The 25,098-nt window shown below is 36.2% G+C and overlaps 2 protein-coding genes across 5 annotated transcripts in view; one reads left to right on the top strand and one right to left on the bottom strand.

The window, feature by feature from the left end:
• Nucleotides 1-10,265, top strand: part of LOC127643750 (plakophilin-3-like) — a 40,364-nt gene extending 30,099 nt beyond the window's left edge. The window contains exons 12-13 of one of the 2 annotated variants that reach the window (XM_052126615.1): nt 2,771-2,858; nt 8,764-10,265. In XM_052126615.1, coding sequence (XP_051982575.1) covers nt 2,771-2,858; nt 8,764-8,805 — 130 coding nt within the window. In that variant the 3' untranslated portion in view covers nt 8,806-10,265. The remainder of the gene's footprint in view (nt 1-2,770; nt 2,859-8,763) is intronic. The other variant, XM_052126622.1, reaches the window with a different exon arrangement.
• Nucleotides 10,266-10,454: 189 nt separating this feature from the next.
• On the bottom strand, nt 10,455-24,490 carry ano9b (anoctamin 9b). 3 transcript variants are annotated; one of them, XM_052126631.1, is made up of 24 exons: nt 24,294-24,490; nt 22,121-22,177; nt 21,564-21,695; nt 21,328-21,479; nt 19,129-19,178; nt 18,817-18,875; nt 18,587-18,672; nt 18,363-18,497; nt 18,139-18,232; nt 16,690-16,750; nt 16,524-16,606; nt 16,336-16,440; nt 15,954-16,118; nt 15,626-15,662; nt 15,426-15,537; nt 15,266-15,323; nt 15,082-15,179; nt 14,477-14,673; nt 14,060-14,212; nt 13,807-13,954; nt 13,395-13,511; nt 13,187-13,280; nt 12,877-12,989; nt 10,455-12,319 (listed from the first exon to the last, which is right to left on the bottom strand). In XM_052126631.1, the coding sequence occupies exons 1-24, from the start codon at nt 24,312-24,314 to the stop codon at nt 12,277-12,279; spliced, it is 2,370 nt and encodes a 789-aa protein (XP_051982591.1). In that variant the 5' UTR covers nt 24,315-24,490; the 3' UTR covers nt 10,455-12,276. The 3 variants fall into 3 exon arrangements, with proteins under 3 accessions (XP_051982591.1, XP_051982599.1, XP_051982608.1); XM_052126639.1 differs by having other exon boundaries at nt 21,564-21,652; XM_052126648.1 differs by having other exon boundaries at nt 21,564-21,655; nt 24,294-24,314.
• Nucleotides 24,491-25,098: the final 608 nt, after the last annotated feature.

Genomic DNA, 25,098 nt, shown 5'->3' with positions numbered 1-25,098 from the left:
GCTGCTCGTGTTTTTACAAGAGCTGCTGGATAAGGGCAGATCCCCATCCACGCTCAAAGTGTATGTGGCGGCCGTCGCGGCGTTCGCTGAACCCCTGCATGGAAAAAATTAGCTGGTCATCCGCTCCCTCAAGGGAGCTAGAAGGATGAACCCCCCGCGTCCCCCATCGGTTCCTATCTGGGATCATTTTATAGTTCTCGAAACTATGAAAGCCCCCCCTTTCGAACCGCTTCAATCCGTGGATTTGAAATACCTTTCACTCAAAACCGTTTTTCTGACTGCCCTGTCATCAGTCAAACGTGTGGGAGACCTTCACGTGCTGACTGTCAGCGCTGCGTGTCTTGAGTTCGGACCAAGTGACTCCAAGGTCATTTTAAAGCCTAGACACGGCTATGTTCCCAAGGTGATCGGTACTCCTTTCAGAGCACAGGTCATTTCCCTATCGGCGCTGCCAGCATCCGATAGCGAACGCGACGCCAATCTCCTTTGCCCAGTCAGAGCACTGAGATTGTATACTGCACGCTCCGCCTCTTTCAGACGCTCTGAGCAGCTTTTCGTTTCGTTCGAGGGCGCACCAAAGGTCTCGCCGCTCGAAACAGACACTGTCTAGATGGATAGTGGACGCTATTGCTGCCGCATACGCGTCAAAAGACCTGCCATGCCCGTTGGGCATTAGGGCTCACTCCACTAGAGGCATGGCCTCATCATGGGCATGGTCCAGCGGGATTTCCATTCACGACATATGTGTGGCAGCGGGCTGGGCTTCCCCTTCCACCTTTGTCAGATTTTACAATCTGGAAGTGCCCGCCCTGCAGGCAAAACTACTAGCGGTTTAATACGCTACAGCTCCCCTGGTGAGCTGCACTGATGGGACTCATTCCACACATTGTTGTTCCCATCCCACTATGTGCTTATGTATTACACACACACTGGCCCGCACTCTTGCCGGCCAAATATTATTTCCCCACTCACAAGGGCTCCCCCGGGTCCCCCATCACCCCCGGGGCTCATGCAGTGGATGCTTGGCGCGCACGGCGTTGACAATGGGTTCCCGTAGCGTAAGCTAGCTTACGCAGTACGAGAGAACCTCTCGTAAGAGAACGAATCGGTTACCTAACGTAACCTCGGTTCTCTCTAGATGAGGGAACGAGTATTGCGTAGCCAGCCGTGCTCGCGCCACGAGCGAATTTCGCTTCATTCAATGAAAACCAGGGTTCCAGCCTCACGAACTACGCTTATATGCACTCTAGCCACGCCCATTTTGGCGGACTTTGATGCAGTAAGTGCGCGGACGCCTCTCTTGGACGCGAGTTCGCCCAAGTTCGGTCTATAGGCTGCAGCAGTTGCCACAGAGCAACCAATGAGCTCGCTAGCTAGCCCGCTCAAGGTCTGCAGTTGCTGCACTGCGTTGACAAATGATACAAAATTAAGGATAATTTTTTGGCTTCAATATCTCAGAAAAGATGAATCTTTCCCGTAGCGTAAGCTAGCTTACGCAATACTCGTTCCCTCATCTAGAGAGAACCGAGGTTACGTTAGGTAACTGATTCGTTTTTCCTGTTAAAATAGGAAGTTGGGACAGGACATATAAAAGGGCTCATCTGTTTTTTGAATAACCCTTAGAGGGACATTTTATGGGATAAACTTTTGAATAAACACTTTGTTTGCAATTTGAGCTATCATTATTTCTGGCCTGTTTTCCCTGGAAGAAAAAGATTGTAAATGTTAAATTTCTGTAACCTGTATGCTAAATTCATTTTGTCAACTTTATTGAGGCAAAAGTGCATTAATATGGCCTCAAAGCTAACAGACAGACTAAAAGGCACACAAAAAGCCAATTAAGATTTAATATTTAATAATATGACTTTAATATTGTCATTGTTTCAGAGAACAAGACAAAAAAAGCTTTGGGTTCTCTGAACAATGCAAGTGTTGTTTTTAATCAGTATGTAAAAGATGCAAATAGCTTTATCTGACACTGACACTTGGGCCTATTTGTGTCTCCATGACGTTCTACTAATTAACATGATACTAACTTAGCCACATTGATAGATTTAACTATTGTGTAATGCAATCTTTTTTTAATAAAAATAGTTTTATTTTAAATTAAACATTTACTTAAATTCTTACATTTTGCTTCATCTGAATATCAGCAAAGTGCATGTCCCCATTATTCACCATTACATTTTAATCAGTTGCATAAAATCTAATCCTAAACCAAATTTGAAAACAAAAATAATCTGAACTAAGTGTTGATTGTAGGATACTAAATTAGTCACATTGATAGATTTAACTACTATTTTGTACTGTTGTAATTCAACATGTTATTTATGTGATTTAAAATTTAAATGATATGTATTCCAACTGTAATCTTTGGTGGTCTTAAAATAATGAAGCATTTTATGGTAAGGATTATACAACTTATTTGAATATCGGAAGGTCGCATCACCCTCTACTGGTCCCTCAATATACACAATAAGGTGGTTATGGCCATGGCACTTTGGGCCTGCTGTAGAAAATCATGATTATTGCTAAGGTTCAGCTCATTAGCTGTAACATTTTCAACTGAAATAATTTAAATGACCCTGGAATTGTTTTATTCAAATTGAATTTCCTGAGAATGGCCGATTTATACTGGACCTCACCAACCAGCTTTCATACAAGCTATTTGTAATACAGCCTACATGCTCTTTCATTATTTAGATGTTTAATCAAGAGCACAATGTCCCTGCATTGGTTCTCATGTTTCTACCTTCCTATTCTGTCTTAGTCCTGGGAAGCTGAAAGCGGCCAGGGCTGCCTCCACCGTTCTGTGCAACATGTTTCAGTACAGCAAACTCCACAGAGACTACAAACAGGTGAGTTTCAGTTTCCAGCCCAATTAAAAGCACAAATCTTTTTACAGGTCACAGTAGCAATAGTAGACTTGAGATAAAAGCCTATTTGTGCTATTCAGATCTAATATGATCTGACACGTTACCTCCTGAACATGGATACTTTGTAGTCCATAGCACTGAAGGGTTTTGTGTGAACTTCATGTGAGTGTGTATTTGCTTACTTTTAGTCTTAATGGCCAGTGGTTATCTATTTTTATTATGTATAAGTTAATAAATGTATACGTTTACAGTGTGTGAAGAGACAAATTCTATGTAGCTGCAGCTATTGCAGTCCACATCGCTGCTCTCTTCTGTCCACCTGTGTGATATAATCTCTTTCAGTCAGTTATATAACTGAGGTAGACAAATGTTTAACCAATACCCATTACTGAATACCAGACATGATCCGGTTTACATGGGCAGACCTACAGCAGTGGCATCTGGTGGCTAATGCCACCCTAAGACCTATTGAGTGAGTGACCACAGCAGTGGCCGATCGCATAATAGATTACATCAGCGCCCAATCGTGGGATAGATTACATCAGTGGTGCGTGTAAAGTATTTGAGCATTCACGGCGTAGTTTGACCCACGCACATCACAACACTGACAACATGGACGGATTCATGGAGAAAAATAGGGAAATTATTCATATCTGTTTTTTCCAAGTTGTCACTGAGTGATTATTAGATACATCGCTTTTAATTATGGTTGCAGATAGATGAGACATGTCTTTAACACTTTTTGAATTCGCTTTCGTCTGGTATGTCTATAATCCAGTTGAAACAATCCTGTTCTTGAGTATGAGTTTCTATTTCATCTTATCTGTTTGTGTTGTTGCAGCAGTTATCAGTGTTGTTTAGTGTCAGCAGGTTTTCCGCGGCTCGTACTATATTCCGGTGGTATAGAAAAGGGAAATATGTTCCACATCTCAGATGTACAGATGCAGATGCAATCTTGGTTTATTATATATAACAAAATTCTATTTGGGCGTAATTATATTAATACAAACAAATCAACATATCAAAAATGTCATCAGCCATCAGATAGCCATCTAGACTGTGCGTAGGGTCCTATAGGGTGCCATGGAAACGTGCATAGTACTTTGACAACTGAGGAGAAAATTGTAAGCACTTTTTTTGTATATGAACGGATCAGAAGGCAAAAAAAAAAACATCAGCCATTACGTTATCTCCTCGTAAACACCTTTTTATTGAAACTGTGCATTGGTGTCTGAACTGAACATATTTAGTTTAGCCTGGAATACCTGTAAATGCAGACGGCTCCCTCTCCTCTTGCAGTCGTTTGACTATATGCTTACGGATGGCAATGGGATACAGCGTACAAGCGGTTGGATTCCATCATGTCATTGTACTCCAATTTAAGTAAGATTGTTGGTAATACGTTGCATTGTTGAACAGAGTGACACAGTAAAAAAACATCCGTTTTGAAGTGCATTCTGTGTGTGGGTCTTTTAATGTGTGTCAGGCAGAACATCATATCTTAAATTTGAGCCATTGCGCCTTTTTAGTGCAAAGCCACCGGGCTTCACACCTGCTGTATTTCCTTCAGACGCCTTTTAAAAATCATGTGGAGAGCGACTAGTTGACTACAGCCTGACAGCATCCATTAGGGTTGTCTATTCAACTCCTAGGGTGAATTAGAACCCGGAACCTCAAAAAACTTGATGCAAAATGTCACCACCAGTCCAGTCAGTCATGTTCTTAATTAAAGTGCTTATCTATGTGTTCATGTACTGAATAACAAAATCCCAAGACTGATAGTGGCAGTTGTAGAGATGAAATTACTATATGATGTGAAATATTTATTTGAGTGCAGAAGACTGTTTATCAAAACAGGTAATTTAAAGGAATCTTTTACTGTGTGCAACATAATTAATATTCATGAGTTTCGCAGCACTGCCACCCACAGTACAATTATCATACAGTTCTTATTTTATTAGGCCTAACTTTGTGTTAATGTTTGCTTTCAAATGGCTTATTCCTACTGTTACAAAGGTGATAGGACTACAGGACTTTATAAGCAGAATAACATGGAATATGCATGCACTCTCCATCCATGGGTACACTTAACAAAATAAAACAATTTGACCTGCATAAAGTAACTTTTCATTCAGACTGCCAGTTCTATATGTCAAGCTAAGGAACATTTAGAATTTTTTTATATGTTTAATAGAGATTGGTACCTTAATCCATAAGAACTAGGCATGGGTGCTTGATTGCAGGCTACATACTCCCAGTGGCAGGCTAGCACCTTGTATGGCAGCTCTGCTGTCATTGGTGTGTGAATGTGTGTGTGAATGAGGGAATGAGACACAGTGTAAAGCACTTTGAATACAGCTAAGGTTAAAAAGGCGCTATATATGTGCAGACCATTTAACATTTACTGTCGCCATCAAAATCAGCATAACATCTTGCAGCTTATTTTTGTTAAGAACTGCCCACTTAGACTGGAAAAGACTGACTGACATGTGTTTGTGTTTATTAATCTGAAATTAATGATACCACGATAATAAACCAGAATAAAAAAATCTTAATCAAGTAATGCCACAGCAATTTCAGTGAATGGCTCTAAGAAAAAAAAATTCTGGTCACCAAAAAGTACCAGTTATTTCAAAGATATAGCTCAGAAAACAAAGCAGTTTTCACTCCTGGCTGGATATTTAGTTTAAATGCTATTAAGTGTTTGCGAGAGAAAAAAAAAGAAAAAACTTCTGGTAACACTTTCTACGAAGCCCATATTTATAATGCATTGTAAAAACATTATACATGCATTATACTGAATTATAATGTCTCATAATACACCTTATAATAAGTTATAACTTCTCATAAATATAAGTTTTTTTATTCAGTTATAATACATTATATGACTTCTGTTCATAGTTATACTTAAGAGTATTATATATTATAATACAAGCATCATCTGATTTTAACGAAGCTGAAGCTAATAATGTTAATCGTAAAAGTGCTGTCATGCAAAAGCAGCATAGTGTAAACAGTCAAAAGGCTTTATAACATGATCATATTACAATTGGTCTTTACCTGCTTTAATTAAAGTTACAAAATCAATATCTTCATATAAACAGGCTTAACGTAAACTTGAAACATACGATACATTACAAGTCAAACATATACAATGCAAGTTATTTATAAAATAAGTCTCCAAATAAGAGTCACAAACATTAAGTTTTATAGAATCAGTTATATAGAGTCCAGTATAGAATCAGTTTGATTTTTTATTATTATTTTTATTGGGTGTGTTTACACCCAAGAATATTGGCTACATGTGTGATCAACATACATATTTATTTATTTTTTCAGGAGAGTTTTTAATATATTTGAACCTTGTAGCTTTACAAGTGCTTTTTGCCATATCTCAAAATTTACATTGAATGGGTGTTAAGTTTGTGCATGTGTAATGTGTAAATAATTTCCAGCATGAGTTGTAAATTATCTTTTGGAGGTTTATAAAAACGCATTGCTTTTGTCACTTATCTTAAAACATACCTATTATATAGATTACAAATTTGGGCAGGGCAATATGACAATATATACTAGTCCTTTCATGGCGGCATAATAATAAAGTGTCAATCGATATCGTGTATATCGTGATATGTAAATATACATATGCTCAGCTGGGCATATCTATCAGTGGGCAAGGCTTCACGGTAGATTTAAAGAATTTAAGAAACATCGACAGTGTTAATCTCACGTTTGGTGCTTAATGTGCTTTCCGGACGAGCGCATCTGTGCTTCATTGCACTATTTCTGGAGCACGCAAGTGCGGGCGAGTCCAGCATACTTCCTGATTTTTACTGGAGAGCTCAGAGCTTGATCACATGTGAAATAATTTTTGACCTAGAAAATTTCCTAATGGAGAAGGAAATCTCCACAGAATGGGACGTCTCCTAAACAAGTCAAGAAAATTAAGAGGAGCTTGTTATTAAAACGGGTTCGACATTTGTGGTTTAGGGTCACAAAACCCAAAATGGAGCAGAAAAAAATCTAATATACAAACTGTGATGCACGATGATAATCACCCGTAATAAAAGTAATACAAATTTGTTTTACCTCAAAATGTAGCAAGCAAAAGAATATTGAGAAAGCCAAATGATGCGCAAAAATGCAGCTATAATTGTGTGTGTATATATATATCTTTTTTCAAAAATATATTTATTTTCTGCAGGAAGGTTTTACATACATTTTGAAATTGTGAAAGTTTTTATTTTTTGTTGCATTATTTATTTTCGTTTTTACTTGTATATTATTTTCTATATTGTATTGCTTTGGGAAGATCTCAAGTTGTAACATATCAGAATGAAATTTAGTATTATGGTAAGAATAAATTAAAACAGAGTTGTTGTTTTTTGTTCTTTTCACTATAAAAAGAGAATTATATGAGGAAATATTTTATTTTATTCACTGACAGAATCACCCAAAATATAGACATGAATATAGATATGGTTATTTAATAAATAAATAAAATGTTACCCCAAAAAATATTTACTACATTGTGATATGTATATTGTGATATACAGTGCATCCGGAAAGTATTCACAGCGCTTCAATTTTCCAAATTTTGTTATTTTACAGCCTTATTCCAAAATTGATTTAAATTAATTATTTTCCTCAAAAATCTACAAACAATACCCCATAATGACAATGTGAAAGAAGTTTGTTTGAAGTCTCGTTTGTAGAATCGTTTGTACAATTTTGAGGAAAATAATGAATTTAATCAATTTTGGAATAAGGCTTTAACATAACAAAATGTGGAAAAAGTGAAGCACTGTGAATACTTTCCGGATGCACTGTAAAATGACTCCTATCGTGATATCATATTTTGGTCATATCATCAACCCCTACTACAAATATTGTAAATGTAATACATTATAACTTCTGCAGATGAAACTGGATGTTGCTGGTGTTATAATGCATTATACTCTAAGGTATAACTATGAATAGGGAAGTTTAATAATGTAATATAATTGTGGTTACAATTACTTATGAGAAGTTATAACATATTATATGGTGTATTATGAGACATTACTAATGCAATATAGTGCCTTTACAATGCATTATAAATATGGCCTTCATAGAAAGTGTTACCAGACAAATCCAATGATTAATTCTTCCTCTGAAGTATTGAGGGGTACAGTCATATAAGTAACCTTATAAATGCTGTTTTATTCTACATGGAGAGGGTCTTCTTATGGGGGCCACCATGTTAGGTTCACATGACCAGCCAAATACTACTCGCTTAATTTTATTATCTGCCCTGTTAACAACATAAACAAAGAATAACATAGTGCACCTTTAAAGACTGATTATGTGAATCGTGTACCTCCTCTTCTGTGGCCCAAATGGCACTGGTCAGAAAGGTGATCTGTGTGGAATGTGACAGTGGAATGCAGGAAGTTATATTTTATTTCCTTTTTTTAAAGCCGAGTCCTTTTTATTTCCATTTTACTTTCAGAGCATTTGAACCAATATATTTTTGACTATATGACTATTATCTTGAATTTCACTTGATTAACAAATAAGCATGACTAGGTGCTGCTGAGAATTACAATGCCAAGGCATTGTTCTATTTCAGTGATGACAACCAAAAAAGGTGTGAAAGTATTTGGTAAGTATGGTCTTGATAGACGCAGTACGAAGACTTGCTACTACAAGAACATACATAAGATATGCTGCATCAAACATGTAGAACATGCTGCTGCTGCTGCATGATTAGACTACATACAGTACAGTCCCCGTGAAGCAGATTTAGACGAGTGGTGCTGATGAGGAGGAAGGTTTCAAAGTTAAATCTCATATCACACTGCTGTGAAACATAACGTTTCTCTTTTCTGTGTTCTTTATTTTACAGAAAGGGTTCACAAAGCGAGATTTCACTGATGCAACCATCTAATCTGTGTCCATAATTCAGTACTAAACAACTTAAAAGAACAAGATGGCAATCGACACCTATAGGATTTTTCCTGCCTTTACCACCAAGTACCCTAGGGTCCACCAAAGTCACAATGGGAATGCAACCAGCCTCTCTCATCCACAGTGAAGCAGCTGAGAAAATTAAGTTTTTACTAGAGTATAAATTTGAGTTTGCAACACCCTTGAGTATTACAAATGCCAGAGATGTAGAGGAATGCTTGCAGAGCACAACATCTAACAGGCAGACCCAGATGCGTGTTTGTCTTGGTTGAATTAATTACATAAACCTTTAGGTCTGGGATAGGGCAACACATTGAAATTAAATGTTAGCTCCCATTAGTTCATTGCAGCAACACATTACTTTGAACAATTCAAAGGCTAATTATTTGACCAAGGCCTGCTTCTTTTGCATAGATTGTATGATGAAGCTTATCAATCTTTTCCTAAATGGGTTTACATTTTTCTAAATAATTTTGTAGGAGCTCACAATTAAAGAGTCAGATTTGCTCATGGTTTATTAATAAATAACTTTGCTTTTTATATATCAACGCTAGTTGAACAGTTTTATTGGCATTGGTGTGCAAAAGAGTTAACACATTGTATGACATCTGAATAACCTTTGGAACTGAATATTATGAAAGCACATATAGAACAGTCAGTGCCTTTTAAAAAAAAAATAGAAATGCATATTTAGACATTTGTATTCATAAGCAAGTCCATTCCATTCATGAGCATTGTATAGGAATTCACTACGTTGTTGTGTGCCAGATATAATGAATGCATTAAACCAATAACCACAAATCATCTTGATATAATATGTTAATATTCTGTTAAAAACCAAGCTTTGTGTGCAATGTGCATTAAATCAAACTTACTGTCTACTTTAACAAACATCATTCACACATTAACTAAATAGCTTTTTTTTTCTCTATTAAAAGTTTTTCCAATGTTGTGTGTTTTGGCTTACACTTTTTGCATTTATCTCCTCCAGACTTTTTTTTTTTTTTTTTTTTGCAGACACTCCCTCTCCCTGCTCATCAACATCGTTGTTTAATCCATTTCTGCATTCCAGCATATTTTTAAATCCATTGTGGTGTTTATTAAAGAAATTAAAGACCGTTCACAGTAGATTCTCTTGACCTTTAAGGCTGTGAACTGCCATGAAAAACTGCTGTGAACAGCCTTGTGTATGCATACACAACACTTTTGTTAGTGTGTGCGGGTATTTCCTGAGGGAAATGGCCGATAAGTTGGAAGGAATTAGGGGTCAGTGTATGATTGTTGTGGTTGGCTGTTAGTTGAGTGCATGGGAGTAACTGATCAAAAACAGCTTCCTCTTCAAGATAGGGAAAGAATTGTGAAATGCTGGATTGTAAATTGTGAACTTTTTCTTAAGACGTCATGGAGACAGATAGTTGTAAAGAGAGGGAGGGTGGAATAGAGGAAAAAAACCACCATGTTTTGTTGTCTCTTAAAAGAAACCAAAAAAAAAAAAAAAACATTTTTCAGTAAAACTTTACAATAAGGTTCCATTCTTTAACATTAGTTAATGTATTAGGTACTGTTAAATAACAATTAACAATACATTTCTTACAGCATTTTTTCATGTTCGTTAACATTAGTTAATAATTAAATTGTTCATTTTTAGTTCAAGTTAGTTCATAGTGCATTAACTAATGTTAACTAATACAACTTTTGATTTAAAAAAATGTATTGGTACATGTTGAAATTAACATTAACTGAGATTTATAAATGCTTAAGTACTGTTCATTGTTAGGTCATGTTAACCAATGTTAACAAATGAAACCTTATTGTAAAGTTTTACCAAAATGTCTTCAGTATGACAGGGAAACTGCCCCCATCACTCTCTTAACATGACAAAGATAATATTCTTAAAGATTAAGGGGGGAAAAAGGTTTTAAGTTTTATCTGCAAAAGAAACAGCAATTAAAAGGAATATATTTCAAGATACATTTCAAAGGCATTCCACATTTTATGCATCTCTGGTTTGTGCGGTATGAGCCAAGGATGTTTGGCTAAATGGAAAAGGTTCACACACCCACAGAAATATGCACACACATAATTACTCAGTTCCCCATGTATGACCAAGCAACACAAAGAGGAAGGGATCTTTTAAAGTCATTTTAGTACTGCATTATTGAAACTAGGGACTGTTGCATTTTCATCTCAAAAGTGTGTATGCACACACTAACATGTGATTCACAGATGTTATCACAAAGATTGTAATGGGCTGCAACTGGAAACCCAAAAGTAATGGGCTGCAACTGGATTCAGGAGATGTTGCCCTCTGGTTAAGTGTTTAGTTGGAAGTTATGATATGGAAATCAAAACAATTAGAAAAAAAAAAAAACACTTTCTTCACATCCTGTATAAAAATTCATTAGTTTATGAACTACCCCTTCATATCATATTCATGTAAATTCTTGCATAAGGCCACAGAGTAAAGCAACCTAGTTTAACTTTATCTTAAGCAGCTGACAGCACAATGAACTACACATTGTTCAAAGGTATCCATGGAATTTCTTTGTGGAATTGAACTATTCTTTGTCTGGATCAACTCAGCTGTGTAGACGCATTTCTGCTGACACCTTATGGAGAAAAAGAGGTTTGACCGTTTGATTTTTCCAACTTGGTCTTGAACATCTACTTACTTTTTACTTCATTCTTGAAACACAACTTGCAACATGTTCTAGTACATCAATGTGGCAACTATAAAAATACATTACACAGCAGGGGAGAAAAACTGAAAAAGCGAGTTATTGAAAAAACTATGGATGGTATTATAAACAGCGTTTACATTTTTACAAATACTTTGCCCTGAAAATCATATTATCCTCAAAATGTAAGAAATCCTCATAAACAAGCCTTTCCAATGTGAATAGTAACTTTGTCAGAAGTTAACTGTTTAAAGGTAAACACTGAAATTCTCAAATGTATTTTCTTACATTCTATTTCAATATAAAATTAAACAATAATAAAATAATTTTCAATAAAACGAATGAATTCTTTTTAGACTTGTGAGAATTTGCCTCACAAGCACACATTAAATAAACAAGAATCAGTTTCCAGATTCTATATTTTCAGAGTTTTTTTTTAAAACAGTCCAATTGTCTTTGATTATAAAAATAAAAAACGTATTCTACAGTCAATATACTTAATAGATGACACAATCAACAATGTACTGTGTATCCATTTGCAGTAGATAAAATAAGACTCAATTTGAAGGAAAACCGTAAACTGTAAAAGAGCAAAGTTCTCTGATGGTACTGGAAGCGCATAAGCGAAGAGATATGTCCCCCGTTGGCAAAGTAGTCGTGTATCAATGCCAGTGAGATAATAACCTCGGTCAAGCATAGATATCTTTACTTCCTCAAGACAGCAACAAGATTTGTGATCAGATTTAAAAGAATCTGGTTTGGACCTCCACGGTTCACACCTCAGTGGATCTGCTGTCATACATTGCACTCATATCCCTGTTAAAGACAGAAAAAGAAAAATCAGCACAAATAGTGAAGTGATTTTTTTTGCCGATACGGTAACCAATGTGGTGGAAAAGGTTGTTAACGATTTATAAGCTGATAGTTTTTAAAATTGATTTATAGAATGTTAAAAATGTTCATAGTCTTTTCTTACTATGACGGGTACAGACATTGAGGATACAAGAGTCTACAATTAATAAAATCCCAGATGCAGTTTATTGTTCAACCAAAATCCCAATCATAACCAGGAAAAATGAAGATTTGGTGCAAAAAGCATGACTAACTATAAACAAGCCCAAAACACACAAGGGACTCTTTATTTTAAAATGACGCAGGCTTAACTTCAGTAAAATTACAATTAAAAATATGCATTGACGTTTGAATAAAAATACTGCATTGATAAATATTTTAAATTATGACAGATTTATTTTCTTATTTCACCTCTAGAGCCCGCTGTTATCCTGTATAATAAAGCCGTTGATGATGAATAAAAGCAGTGGGCAAAATATTGCTTGTCTATAGGTTGTAATCAGTCACGTGAAAATACTTACTGAAGTTCGCTTTTAAGTCGTCTCAGTTTGTCCTCTAACCTGACGTTCTTCACTCGGATGGGATGGTCTGGTATAAACCAGGCAGCAATGAACTTGCACAGCACCACCACATGCTGAACAGAAAGGTGAGCACACTTTTAGAAGAATGACTAGAGAACTAAGATCACTTTTTACAGATGATATTTCCTCAAACAATACCACAGTAAAACATTTTAATGTGTGTTTAAGTGAGAACATTTACAGATTTTCAAAAATATAGAAATAAGGGAATGAAATATCAACATAGGTTAAATAGCTTTAACATTTGTACCTCGAATAGAAGAACAAAGGCAAAGCGCATTGCCAGAATGAGCCAAAACTGTGAAGTGAGACTCTGGTCCTCATTATTACGGTAGTCTTTGTAACTGTAGAACACACAAACACAGTAAACATTCACTGGAATGACATTACAGGATTGTTTCACCTGAAACATTTGTTTCTAATTAGACAATATGAACCAATCACTGTCGCTGACCCACCTGCACTGAGTAAAATTCAATCCATACTCTGCAACATTATCCTTGAAGTCTTCTCGTACGTTTGTACTTGACATGTATGCTGTTGCCAGAGTGTCGTTGATATATCCTGTCATACAGCTATCAAACAACATTAACATTCTCATTTGAGCAGTAGTCCAGTAGAGTACAGTTTATACAGTAATAATACAGTATACGTGGAATCCCTACTGAAAGTAAAACACCTTAAACCAGCCTGCGCTGGTCTAGCTGGTCTGTCAGCCTGGCCAAGCTGGTGCTCAGCTGGTTTAGATGGGTCACCAGTTAATCAGACAAGTGCCCACTATAAGTTTTTGTTTCCCCCACACATGGGTGTTTCAAAGTAGCAGAGTAGACTCAATCAATATCTTGATATCAAGATAACTCAGGTACTCACTCCAGGTTTGTTGTTGTGCCATTAGCACAAGGTCCATAATAGTAACGATACACCAGACGGGGTATGAAATCAGAAGAAACACCAATCACCAGTCCATTAGCAATGACAGCCATCACCCCAACAGCTTCTAATATTCTAGTCCACACACCTGGCATAAAACACAAGAAATAACCACTCGATGATGCAAACTGACACACATCTTACCACGACACAAATACAATCACATAACAGAGCAAATACAGAAACTAATTACCAATGTCATTGGTCTTTTTGGGCACTAGGCGGCGCTCTAGGTTAACCATCTTGATGGCATCCAGTCTGATCTCAAATATGTTATTGATCAAAGCCAAAAGAGGAGCCAAAGGGAACGCAGCCACAAAGATGGTGGTGAAACTGAACTGAAGGACTGCAATCACACAAGAAAGAACAGCACATGTTAAAAGAGGACAACAAGACTTTAGCATTGTCACATCAATGCAAATAAAACGTGTTTTCCAAACTGTATATATAACAATATAGATAACACCATAACTGTATAGATAACACCATAACTATAAAGCAATTGTCTAAATATAACTAACTCTATGAAACCTACAAGCTACGTCTGTATACAGTAAAAAGAGATGTTATTGATGAAACATCAAGACTTGTAACTGAAAGAGATACAAACCCATTTCCAAAAACTCGTTAAACAAGCTGAACGCATTAACATCACTCAGGTCATAGTTGTCCAGCCAGTTACGAAGCTTGCAGAGGTCACATGGGTCAGATTTACCCCCCTCCTCTCGACATGCCTTCTTGTAACAGTCACCACACTTTCTGCGTATCGTCTTGGCTTTCGTACGCTTAAAACACAGCTTTAACCAACTGCAGTCGTAGAGAAAGGGGCCGAAGACAGAAGGCAAGAGATAGAGAGACCGAATAAGGGAACAAGGGAGAGAGAGAGAGACAACAGACATTTGTATAAACAATTTTTCAAACAGTATTAACAATTGATAGATCAAGGATGTAATAGGTCACAGCCTGAGAAACAGCAGGCAAAGATCACTCTAGTATATTATCTGTACCCTATGTTTGTGATGTCAAACAATGTGTTCTTCAGCTGCTTCAGTTTAATTATATATTAATCTGTTACTCTGATTACATTGATTTATATTGCTTTTGCAGAATTGTACTGAAATATCCAAGTTGCCCAATAAGCTCTGCCAAAACAGTCTAATATGAAAAGAAAAGGTTTTTATTTAGATTCAGTGCATATTTTCTGACAATACTCACGGCACTGTAAACTCCAAGATGTTGTTGATTGTTTGTTTGAGTAGCAGAATTACAGCCATCTGGGTGAAGAGATCTGTGAGGCAGCCACTTGGATGACACTAAAACAGAGAAATAATTAAAACTTGAACTTTATAGTTTCTGTTTACAGTACACAAAAAACAAAGGATTCGGACATTACTTATACCTCTTCTAGTCTCCAATACCCTGCTATTCGAGCGTATTTTCCTGGATAGCCATTGATCCTGAGCAAAGCATAAATAGACACTTGGAACAGCCTGTTATTAGAATAAAAAAAAAAACTGCAAAACGCACATACGCACACACACACAATGATGACACTTTACCTTCCAAGAAAGAATGCCACGTAAAACAGTGAGGAAAAGAGAGTAAAGAACTGAAATGTAAACATCTTCACTGTGAAGCTCTTCTCAGTGGCTGCAAAAGAACGAGTCTTTTCTGCAAATAAATAAATAATGTTAAGGTTTTTTATTGACAAAATAAATTATTTAATGCAAAACAAAATGTTTGTATACTTAATACCCACCAATCTCACATAGTTTTAAGGCCACAATTCTGTTGACCTAAAAAAAATAAAAATAAAAAAATAAAGAGGAAGGGCAATTTCTCAAAACATACAGTATATACATACATTTAAATCCTGTTTAATTACACGTTTAAATGAAAAAAATATTAATATGTTGCAGTTTTTTTTTATTCGATGTGATTTTAAACTTTTGAACCACACTGTATAGACAAATTTGATTCTTTTTCAGATAGACAAAATCATTTTACTCTTGATAGAAAGATTCGATATACTTTAATCAAAAATATGTTGTATTCTCTTTAGATAGAGCTTTTCTGTCAGAACTTACCCGAGTCATAACCTGCATAGTGATGTAGTGCAGCACTGCACCAAACAGCATGGCTAATGTGGTGGCATGGTGACTCAGAAAATGCCACTCGCTGTCAGAAAACAGTATTGCAGCTAGAACACGGCAGATAACCAGGGCGTTGGTCAGACCAAGGATCACCACCAACTTAACACAAAAGATTGTACTTGCTTACATCATTTCTATATATACTGTATAATATTTTTATGCGAATCCTCTACATTATCATATACAGTAAATGTAACAATGTGAAATGTTGCTTAACAGAAGGAAATACAAAACATTCAAAAAATATTATATAAAGGAAAAGGAAAGGAAAGTAAAATGCTATTAGGAGATATCATTGTCAAAATGTGTCTCTCACCACTAGTGTGACCAGAAGTAGCACTAGTATGCTGCGAAAATAGGAGTGTCTGTACACTTTCGGTTTACACTGGGGATCATTCACAATCTCCAAAATTAATTCTTCCTGTGGACAAAAAAAGACTCATTGAGCTCAATCAGAGGACGCACAATAATATTCCAACAGTAATAACGATAAATATCCCTTACCTCCTCCTCACACCAGTCAAAAACGTTCCACTTTGACACATACAGAGCTCGATGCCTCTTCCAAAGCTCCAAGAACAGTGTGGCTATTCAAACATCACAATACATCAGCCCCAATGTCATATGCAAGAAATATGCACTCTGCTTTAAATAAAGGACAAAAACTCACCCCAAATTGCCATGAACATGGCAAAAGCCACTGTCCCTTCATTGTCAAATAGCTGGCTCACCTGTTTGTAAATTTCAGATAAAAGCATTTACTAAGTTAACACAAGTGGTCAGGAGGACATAGACAAGCACAGGCAGAATTTGATTACACCCTCAATGACTGTAGCATACACTAAATACTATAATGTCATCTCACTAAATACTTAAATGCAAAAGTTGTCAAGAATTAAAACAAATTTAATCATTTTATAATCTTGACTGAAGTTAATTGCACCAAAACTGTCATAGTTGAATAATAAATGATAATTTTGCACCCTGTCTCTGGCCCTATTACTGAAACACTAGGATTGGCCTCAGTGTCTCTGTGACAGGGCGGAGGGCGGGGCCGGGTCGTGATTTTATTCGATTTATGCGATTTTAGTCGGTACCTTATCAGGCTAATCAAGCCTCCGAGAGGCATAAAGGCCGACTGCGGACAGTGGTGCAAGGGAGAGAGAACGTTTACGGGCAGCTGTCTGTCATATGTGTGTGTTTGTGTCTTTTGGTTTGAGTTTACATTCAAATATCATTTATATTGTCAAGCCGGTTCTCGCCTACTCCTTTCCATTGAACTACTTTACAGTCTCCTTTAAACTTCAATGTAAATGATCACTGTTCTGATGCGCTAACATCGTGCAGCCCCTTAAATTCAGCCATATTTGACACTCAATCGTAAGAGAATAAACAAGCTCTCCACAACATTATAAAACAAAATTTCAGCGTTTACACATAACGCACATCCAACACATTGCATCCAAATATATTAAACTTCACTCAAGCACAACTGTTAACACTCAGCACCATAAACTTTCAAACAGTTATGACATATGACATATTCATGAATGATACTGTTTATTCATGGTTTTGGGGTAAAGTCCAAGGTTTTTTAACTGCCCCATTCTTAAATAACAGTTCTTTTGCAAAGTTTGAATCACATTATGACTGGTTCAAAAGCAGTCCACACTGATATTCACAGTCCATAGCATGGTGAAACATAACGCACACACATAGGTGCACTGAGACGCAGATCGCCAGAAACACATCCAAACAGTCAAAGACATCCAGTTAGTGCTTATTTTTGTTTAACAATTAAAAATAGTGCAGATGGGCGCAAGAACACCAAGACGCAGGGCAGCTGAATGAAGCCGAAGCCAAGGGTGTGATGATGCATGTTGTTGGGCATGTAAATACTGAGCAATGTCTCGTGATGTCACAAACACACAGTTTTCAAAACGAGACGTTTCAAACAGGTGGGAACTATAAATGCTCTTTTTAGACAGGGAAAGAAGTTTTGAGTTCTGAAATTTACTGTATGTTTTTATAGTAAAGTTATCTCTCATATGTCTAAATATCAAGGAAAATTAGATTTTCCATTTCGCAACCCCTTTAATAATACAGCTCATTCACTAACCTTAGCGTATGTACAGGTTTCAGACAGGTTCCACACAGAACATTTCTTGTCACATCTTGGGCACATGAGTATGTTGGAGTCACAGACTTCCTTACTGTAATAACACAATGAAGAGCACCTTTATAAAGACAATTTATTGAGATGGTTTGATCCGAATAAAAAATGAACTTTTCTTTTTGCATCTGATCTGTCATCTGAATCACAGGTTACTCTGGTTCACTCACATGAGCGGACTGGTATTAAAGAAGGCAACGCCATACAAGAACACAACAACACCAATGAGAGCTGCAGGGATGAGCATGCGTGTGTACCAGCCCAGCCACAGGTAATACAGTGCCACTTTCTCTCCAAAATAGTCCCTAAAAATTGCATATGCAAACAGATAACATTTAAAATCAGATATTGGCCAAGGGACAAAGAACCAGATGAAGAAAGGATTAGATCATACTTGACATCAGTGACTGGCTGTTTAAAAAGCGTCAATACTGCAAACCAGCTTGCCCACTTCTTCCTTAGTTTCTTCTGCTCTTTTTTCTTAAGAGAACAGTAAACAATGATAAAAGCATTACCATTTATAATTACAATACTCAGATATATTTTATACTTCAAGTGTGCCATTTTATACTATTATTGAACAATAGAACATTTTAATAGAACAAAGAGTTGAAAGACATTTACCTCATGCAGACAGAAAATGGACTCAAAAACACCTTTCTTCAGCAAATCTTCGAGATCCTCTATCAACAGTGGAGATAGACATTGCTAATATTAAAAAGGGTAACCCAAAACTGGATTCTTTCAACATGTAATAAATTACTCTTATTAAAGTTTGTAGGGATGTCTCCTCTCACTCACTCATGCATATTTAAACACTTTAGATGAAAGATAACATTCTTGTAGAGAGTATGTTTAAAGGTTCAAATATATGAAGTGGAATTTTGGGTGAATGTGAAAAAAGTCAGTGTGGAAGATCTGCAACCCATAACCTACCTCCTGATACTATAAACGTATTGCGTAAGACAAAGTGCACAATCCTGATTCTATGAAACAAAGCAACAGAGAGAAGACTCAGTGCAAAAGCTTTGGGTGGATAAAATGTTTTCTTTTGCAAACGAAAATCCATTTTCAATTCAAATGTATTTTAAAGGAATGTACCGGGTTCAGGATAATGGAAGTAAATGGGGCCAGTACATTAAAGTGCACAGTTTTTCAAAAGTATAGTGATCATATAGAGGACAGTGATCATTATGTATAGAGGACAGTGATCATTATGCAAATCGACAGGCAGAGCCATGTGCAATTATGTGCAATTTTTTGAAGCCAAAACTTATTTCAACTTAAAAGTTTCTAACCTGCATTCATGTGCGAGCCAGCTTGTCACTAATACTTAATAGCTTATATGCTTTGTGTACAACACATTTCCCATAAGTATAGCCACAAGATGTAAACATTGTACATCTTAAAGGGGTCATGACATGGGTTTTTTTATTGTATTATTATGTTCCCTTAGGTGCAATTATAGTATTAATATATTTTTTTTTAAGAAAAACTTTTAAAATCTAGTGATTTATGACCTTTTCCCACCCTGTTTCTCATCCTCTGATTCAAACAGTCTGTTTTGGGGGCGTTTTCCATTTAAGACTTCAGTGTTAACGCCCACTGTTATGATTGGCTAACGTCAGTGCCTATGTATCAATTATTGACGCTCCCAGCCAGAACAATATGCAAGTAAACTAAGTAAAAACACTGTGATTATTCATAATGAATGAAATTGCGCTTTAAAAAGTAGTTTAAAGTTTAAAATAGATTACTTACAGTTTGCATTGTCGTTGTTCCCAGAATAGTCGGCACGGACTTATCTTTGAGCAACAGTTTTCTGGCAAAGCCAGCATCATATTGAGATTTGTTCTCAAAACAGTCATCCTTAAAATGTACAGAACAAACGCTTAAGTTAACACTGCCGTGACTGGGACGTCCGCAAAAAATAAACTGCATCCATTTTTCCCTGACGTCTGGATCTTTCGGCAGCTTATTCAGAGGTTTTGTTTGACCACAGCCAGGAACAGCACATCTGTGTGGCATCGTAATTTTCCTGTGCACAAGAAGTCTCTGTCAGAGCTCGCTGTCCATCGACTGAACACTTGTGAGGCGCACGGCGATACGAAATGAGCGTAGTTGTCTTGCGCTGGAGGCGGTCATATGCAAACGCTGTTACGTCACTTCTAACCGACACGTCACTTCTAACCATGAATCCAGAACGAGCTGTATTTTGAGCTTGATTAAATAAATGATTCGTTTAGAATGGGGAGGACGTCTTAAAATATTAAACTTGCAGGACGTTTTAATGATACAAAGACCTCTTATATACCAAAAGATCAAGGCAAATTTGGTTTCTCATGTCATGACCCCTTTAACATATTTTTAGTGTGATAAAATCTTTGTTCTACATGATTTAGTGTGATAAAATCTCTGTTCTACATGATTTAGTGTGATAAAAGCACTGGCAGCGAAGTTCTAATATTGGAAATAACTTTACACAGATAAGGTTATGGAGATATATTATCATACTAAAATCAACAAGATATATAAAATTACGTCTTTTGAAACAGTGTGTATTTAAATGTTTATGGACAGACCACATACATTGTTAGTGCTTTACTGTAACTTTAGTTTTTTTTTTTTCTTTTTTTAACAAATGAGAAATGAAGATACATTTATTTTTTTTTAATAATAATTAGAAAAAAATTGTGATAATTAGAAAATATCGTGGTGATCAATATAACTCCACAAATGTTTCGTTTGAGATTAACGCTAAAGTATGTAATTTCTGCGACACTAGTGCCACCGAATGGGATTGCAAATATAAACAATGCTTTCAAAACAGCTTTCTGAATACACCCCTCATCATTGGTTGGGTGAAACATTGTTAGGCCGGGTGAAAGAGGGCCGTTGGTAACAAACACAGGAATGTTTAAAGTGCCATAGAGACAAAACATTTACAGTTTTCAAGAAAATTAAACTCTGAATGGCTTATTATTGTTTCTGCATATTAAGCTGGGATAGCATAATGTATTTTAACACTAAAATGTTACATACTTAAACTTTAACTTGTACTGAGCCCAGAACATTACTTTAAAGAGTTCAGTAAATAAAGGACCTCTATGATGGACCTCTTTAGGCCTAGCTTACCTTGTGGAAAATGGGACATTTTGAACTAGACAAGAATTTTGCTCCCCACTCCAGTTACAGCCATCAGAAACCTTTAGCAAGTATTTGTACTTTGCAAAAACCTCCTCCGGGGCACAGACACCGAAGAATACCTTTCCAACATGTTCAACACTCTGTTCAACAGTAATGAGAAACTTTTGTAAGACAGTGAAATTCAATTGAAAGACTCAAAATTAGCACGTGATAACATTACGTACAGTAACTTTCATGTTCTTCCTTTTCAGTTCATTAATAAATGCCTCTTGCTTCTTGAATGTTTGGTCCTCATTGTCCTCAACCTTATCAGCTACTAGGACATAGTCATATGATCGTGTAATGTACGAGTTATACTAAATAAAACACAAATGCAGAAACAACAAGGTAAAGACAACAAAAGCTCATTGGTGCAGTGTAAACATGTATTTCTGTGAATATCAATTACTGATCAGGAAAAAGTGATGTAACTATTATGACAGTGTTTAACTGCTGACTGTGGGTTATGTGGGATGGCCAGTGTTTCGGTCTGTCACCTGGTTTTCCCAGAAAGTATTGTATAGTCAAGTCTAGGGTCATACAGGGGAAATGGTGATGTGAACATGTAACCAAATGACCATAGTGTGGGAAGATACAGTATAATCATGTGCTTTATATTTGTCACTATACAGTGCCAGCATAACTGAATGTGTGCCCAAGTAGAAATGATTATGATGACTGTGGTATGCCATATGATCAACAAATACACAGAAAATCACACATGTCTGGTCTCATTTCCTACCTGTGTTGAAAGTAAAGGGTCATTTCCACTGTCCAAGTCATGCAAAGCCATTGGATCCTGCAACATAAAGGAATAACAGAGAGCTATATTACCTTCTCTAAACTATTTACTGTACAAAAATGTTTCTAGGTACAGTTGGAGCCTGAGATTTTCTGCTACTGTTCTTCATGCTTTGTAAAGAGAAGGCACAGTAAAGGGAATCCTCAAGTCTACTTGTAATAAATCAACCCAGTCTTGTCCTTCAGATGATGCAGAGGACAGTGATCATTATGCAAATCGACAGGCAGAGCCATGTGCAATTATGTGCAATTTTTTGAAGCCAAAACTTATTTCAACTTAAAAGTTTCTAACCTGCATTCATGTGCGAGCCAGCTTGTCACTAATACTTAATAGCTTATATGCTTTGTGTACAACACATTTCCCATATACTGCACAGTGCACAGTGTGTTCCAAAAGTCTTAGTCAACATTGAAAATCTGAGATTTTTTTCTTCTTCATTTAAACCTGGAACTAAACAAAGTTTTAGGACTTTGAAAATGTTAAAACAAAGCAATGTTATGATGTAACAGGAAAACAAAATATTTAATATTCGGTGTTAATTCTTAGTCACTAATGAAATGTAAGCAAATTTAAGACATTTTACAGAAGATTTTTGTTTGTCTTGCTTTCATTGCACCACACAAGTTTGTACAAAGCACTAGGATTGGCCTCAGAGCACTTTGGAACATTCTCATATCATGCTGGGATGGCATGGATCATCTGGTTTTACACAAACTTATGGAGTCAATGTCAAAGCAAGTGCATGCTGTCATTTGAAACAAAAAAGATGCATACCAAACACTAAGAAATTCTGAATGCAAGTCAAATATTTTTTTCAATGAAACTTATCACTCAATAAATATACATATACTGTATATCATTTTCACCAATGTGTCATATTTTGGCTCCCCGTGTAACTAGACTCAGAGTTCTCTTACAGTCTTCTAATAAACCATATGACAGCTGGCACAGAGAAATGCCAAATCATGTTAATTTTGGGAGGCAGCATTTCTTTTATAACACGGTTGCCATGAAAAGATATCTATGGGGTTAACAAAACCTTATTGTAACTCTCACATTTCTCTTTCTCTTTTAAACGCAACTACTTCATTTGTATGAATACAGGCCTGACAGGCCTTTGGGAAATACTTTGGTTTAAATACAAGCTACAAGTGTTTGCTATGTGTTTATTGGTATGTCAGAAAGTCAGAAAGTGAAAGAGCAAGTGGAACCATCAAAACAGAGATTTTAATTCCTTAACAAATAACCTGCTCAATGTCAACAGAATCATTATTCATTCAGTTTTGGCACATGATACGCAATAGAAAAACCGGCATGATAAATTTGCACAATAACAGGAGATCCCTAAAACAGAGTGAGTAGATTAGATAACATAACTTTATGGCCATCATAATTAGATTAATAAGATGACTGGGTAAAACACAAGGTTTACTCACCAACTTACCATCATAGTAAAGTCACTTTTCAGAAGTACAGAATACACACAAATGTTCAGATCAGGTGAGTGTTCCTCAGAATATTAAAAAAATGTAATAATTCTGAGGACATTGAGACCATTTTTCTCCAATTGTAACAGATATGCAAAAAAAAACAGACATTCATGCAGGAGAAAGAAGAAACTGTATAAGGTTTTCATTGTTGCTGGGTTTTCGAGAGGGGGGAAATAGTAAAACTGGATTTCGCAGCCTTAAAGTCAAGGGCCCCTGGGTACTGGGCCGGTCGGTAATCCATCCTGGTGTTATAGCCTTGAACTCAAAAAAATAATAGGCTAGTGGTAAAAGCCAATGATGTTTATGACAGGGTGTGCAACACTTTCAAGTACAAATAGAAACTACTTTGAAATTACTTCCTACTGTATACAATGTATCGATTTAAAACGGTTGAAAACATACAAAACATAGAAATCATATTTAAAACAGCAGTAACCAAACACTCAAAAGCAACATTTGTGTTTTCTCTTGATATGAGATATATGAGAGAAGTCTTGACAAATAATGAACGAACACCTCAAGATAAATCAGAGACGAAACAGAGAAACTAAGATCCTGTCCATGTGTTCTGCGCCGTCACTTAACGCACCTGCAACGTGCAAAAGCCCTGTTCTCAATCTTACCTCTCGATCAGTGAAGTACATCCTCACATTCAAGTTTTCAAAGCAGTTCAGTTCGCTTCTGTTATCTTCACACAGCCGAAGTCCAACTAGAGAGAAACATTAAAACTGGCCCGGGACTAATTGAAAGCAATTTTGTCGTACACTTCCGCATTTCAAATCGCAAGTGTGAGACCAGAGAGCTCGAAGGTATGCTCGTGCCATTTACAGTACCTGCAAGTACAGGTGAGATCAGAGACGTAATTGTGTTCTGTTGGTTAAAGGGCGGGGCTTATAGAATCATTGCACTCGATACACGCTGATAACATGAGATCGAAACTGTATTCATCCGTTACAGTAGTTTGAACCACTGTCATCAATCATGCAGGGAGCTCCATATGGGTTATTGACAAATAATGTTGTCCAAGATGATACAAATTAGAAACATTAAAAAAATAAATAAATAAAAAAAAAGATCTAGATTAATACACGTTCGTACACAAGTTCGTATAAATGTAATGTTTGTTTCATACATTAAAAAATAAATAATAACACACATAGATTTTCTATAAAAATAAATATATCTGTTTATTTAAGTTGTGTAACCATCATGTAAAAGGTATTCAAAAACTTTCCTTGCACTTTGAAAACATGTGAGTGTAAACAAATATATAATTTATCTCAAAAAGTTTTCAAACTTTATAATTCTTTGACAAATATCATAAATTGAGTCACAGATATTAATACATTTTCTTACTCCATTTGACCTGAACAAAATGTGCCTTTCATAAAAATGTATTATATATATATATATATATATACCACAGTT

Source organism: Xyrauchen texanus, chromosome 1, assembly GCF_025860055.1.
Source record: "Xyrauchen texanus isolate HMW12.3.18 chromosome 1, RBS_HiC_50CHRs, whole genome shotgun sequence".
Lineage (NCBI taxonomy): Eukaryota > Metazoa > Chordata > Actinopteri > Cypriniformes > Catostomidae > Xyrauchen > Xyrauchen texanus.
Note: the sequence above shows the minus strand (reverse complement) of the source record. Positions and strands in the feature narration are given on the sequence as shown.

Bases quoted from the DNA above. Each gene is read 5' to 3' on its own strand.
- ano9b (XM_052126631.1), bottom strand. From the start codon at position 24,314: ATGTACTTCACTGATCGAGAG. The intron at 18,498-18,586 runs GTATGATCTAAT...TGCAATTTTTAG, and splicing joins CAGCCAGTCACTGATGTCAA to GGACTATTTTGGAGAGAAAG. The intron at 13,512-13,806 runs GTGAGTACCTGA...GTTGTTTGATAG, and splicing joins GGCACAACAACAAACCTGGA to CTGTATGACAGGATATATCA.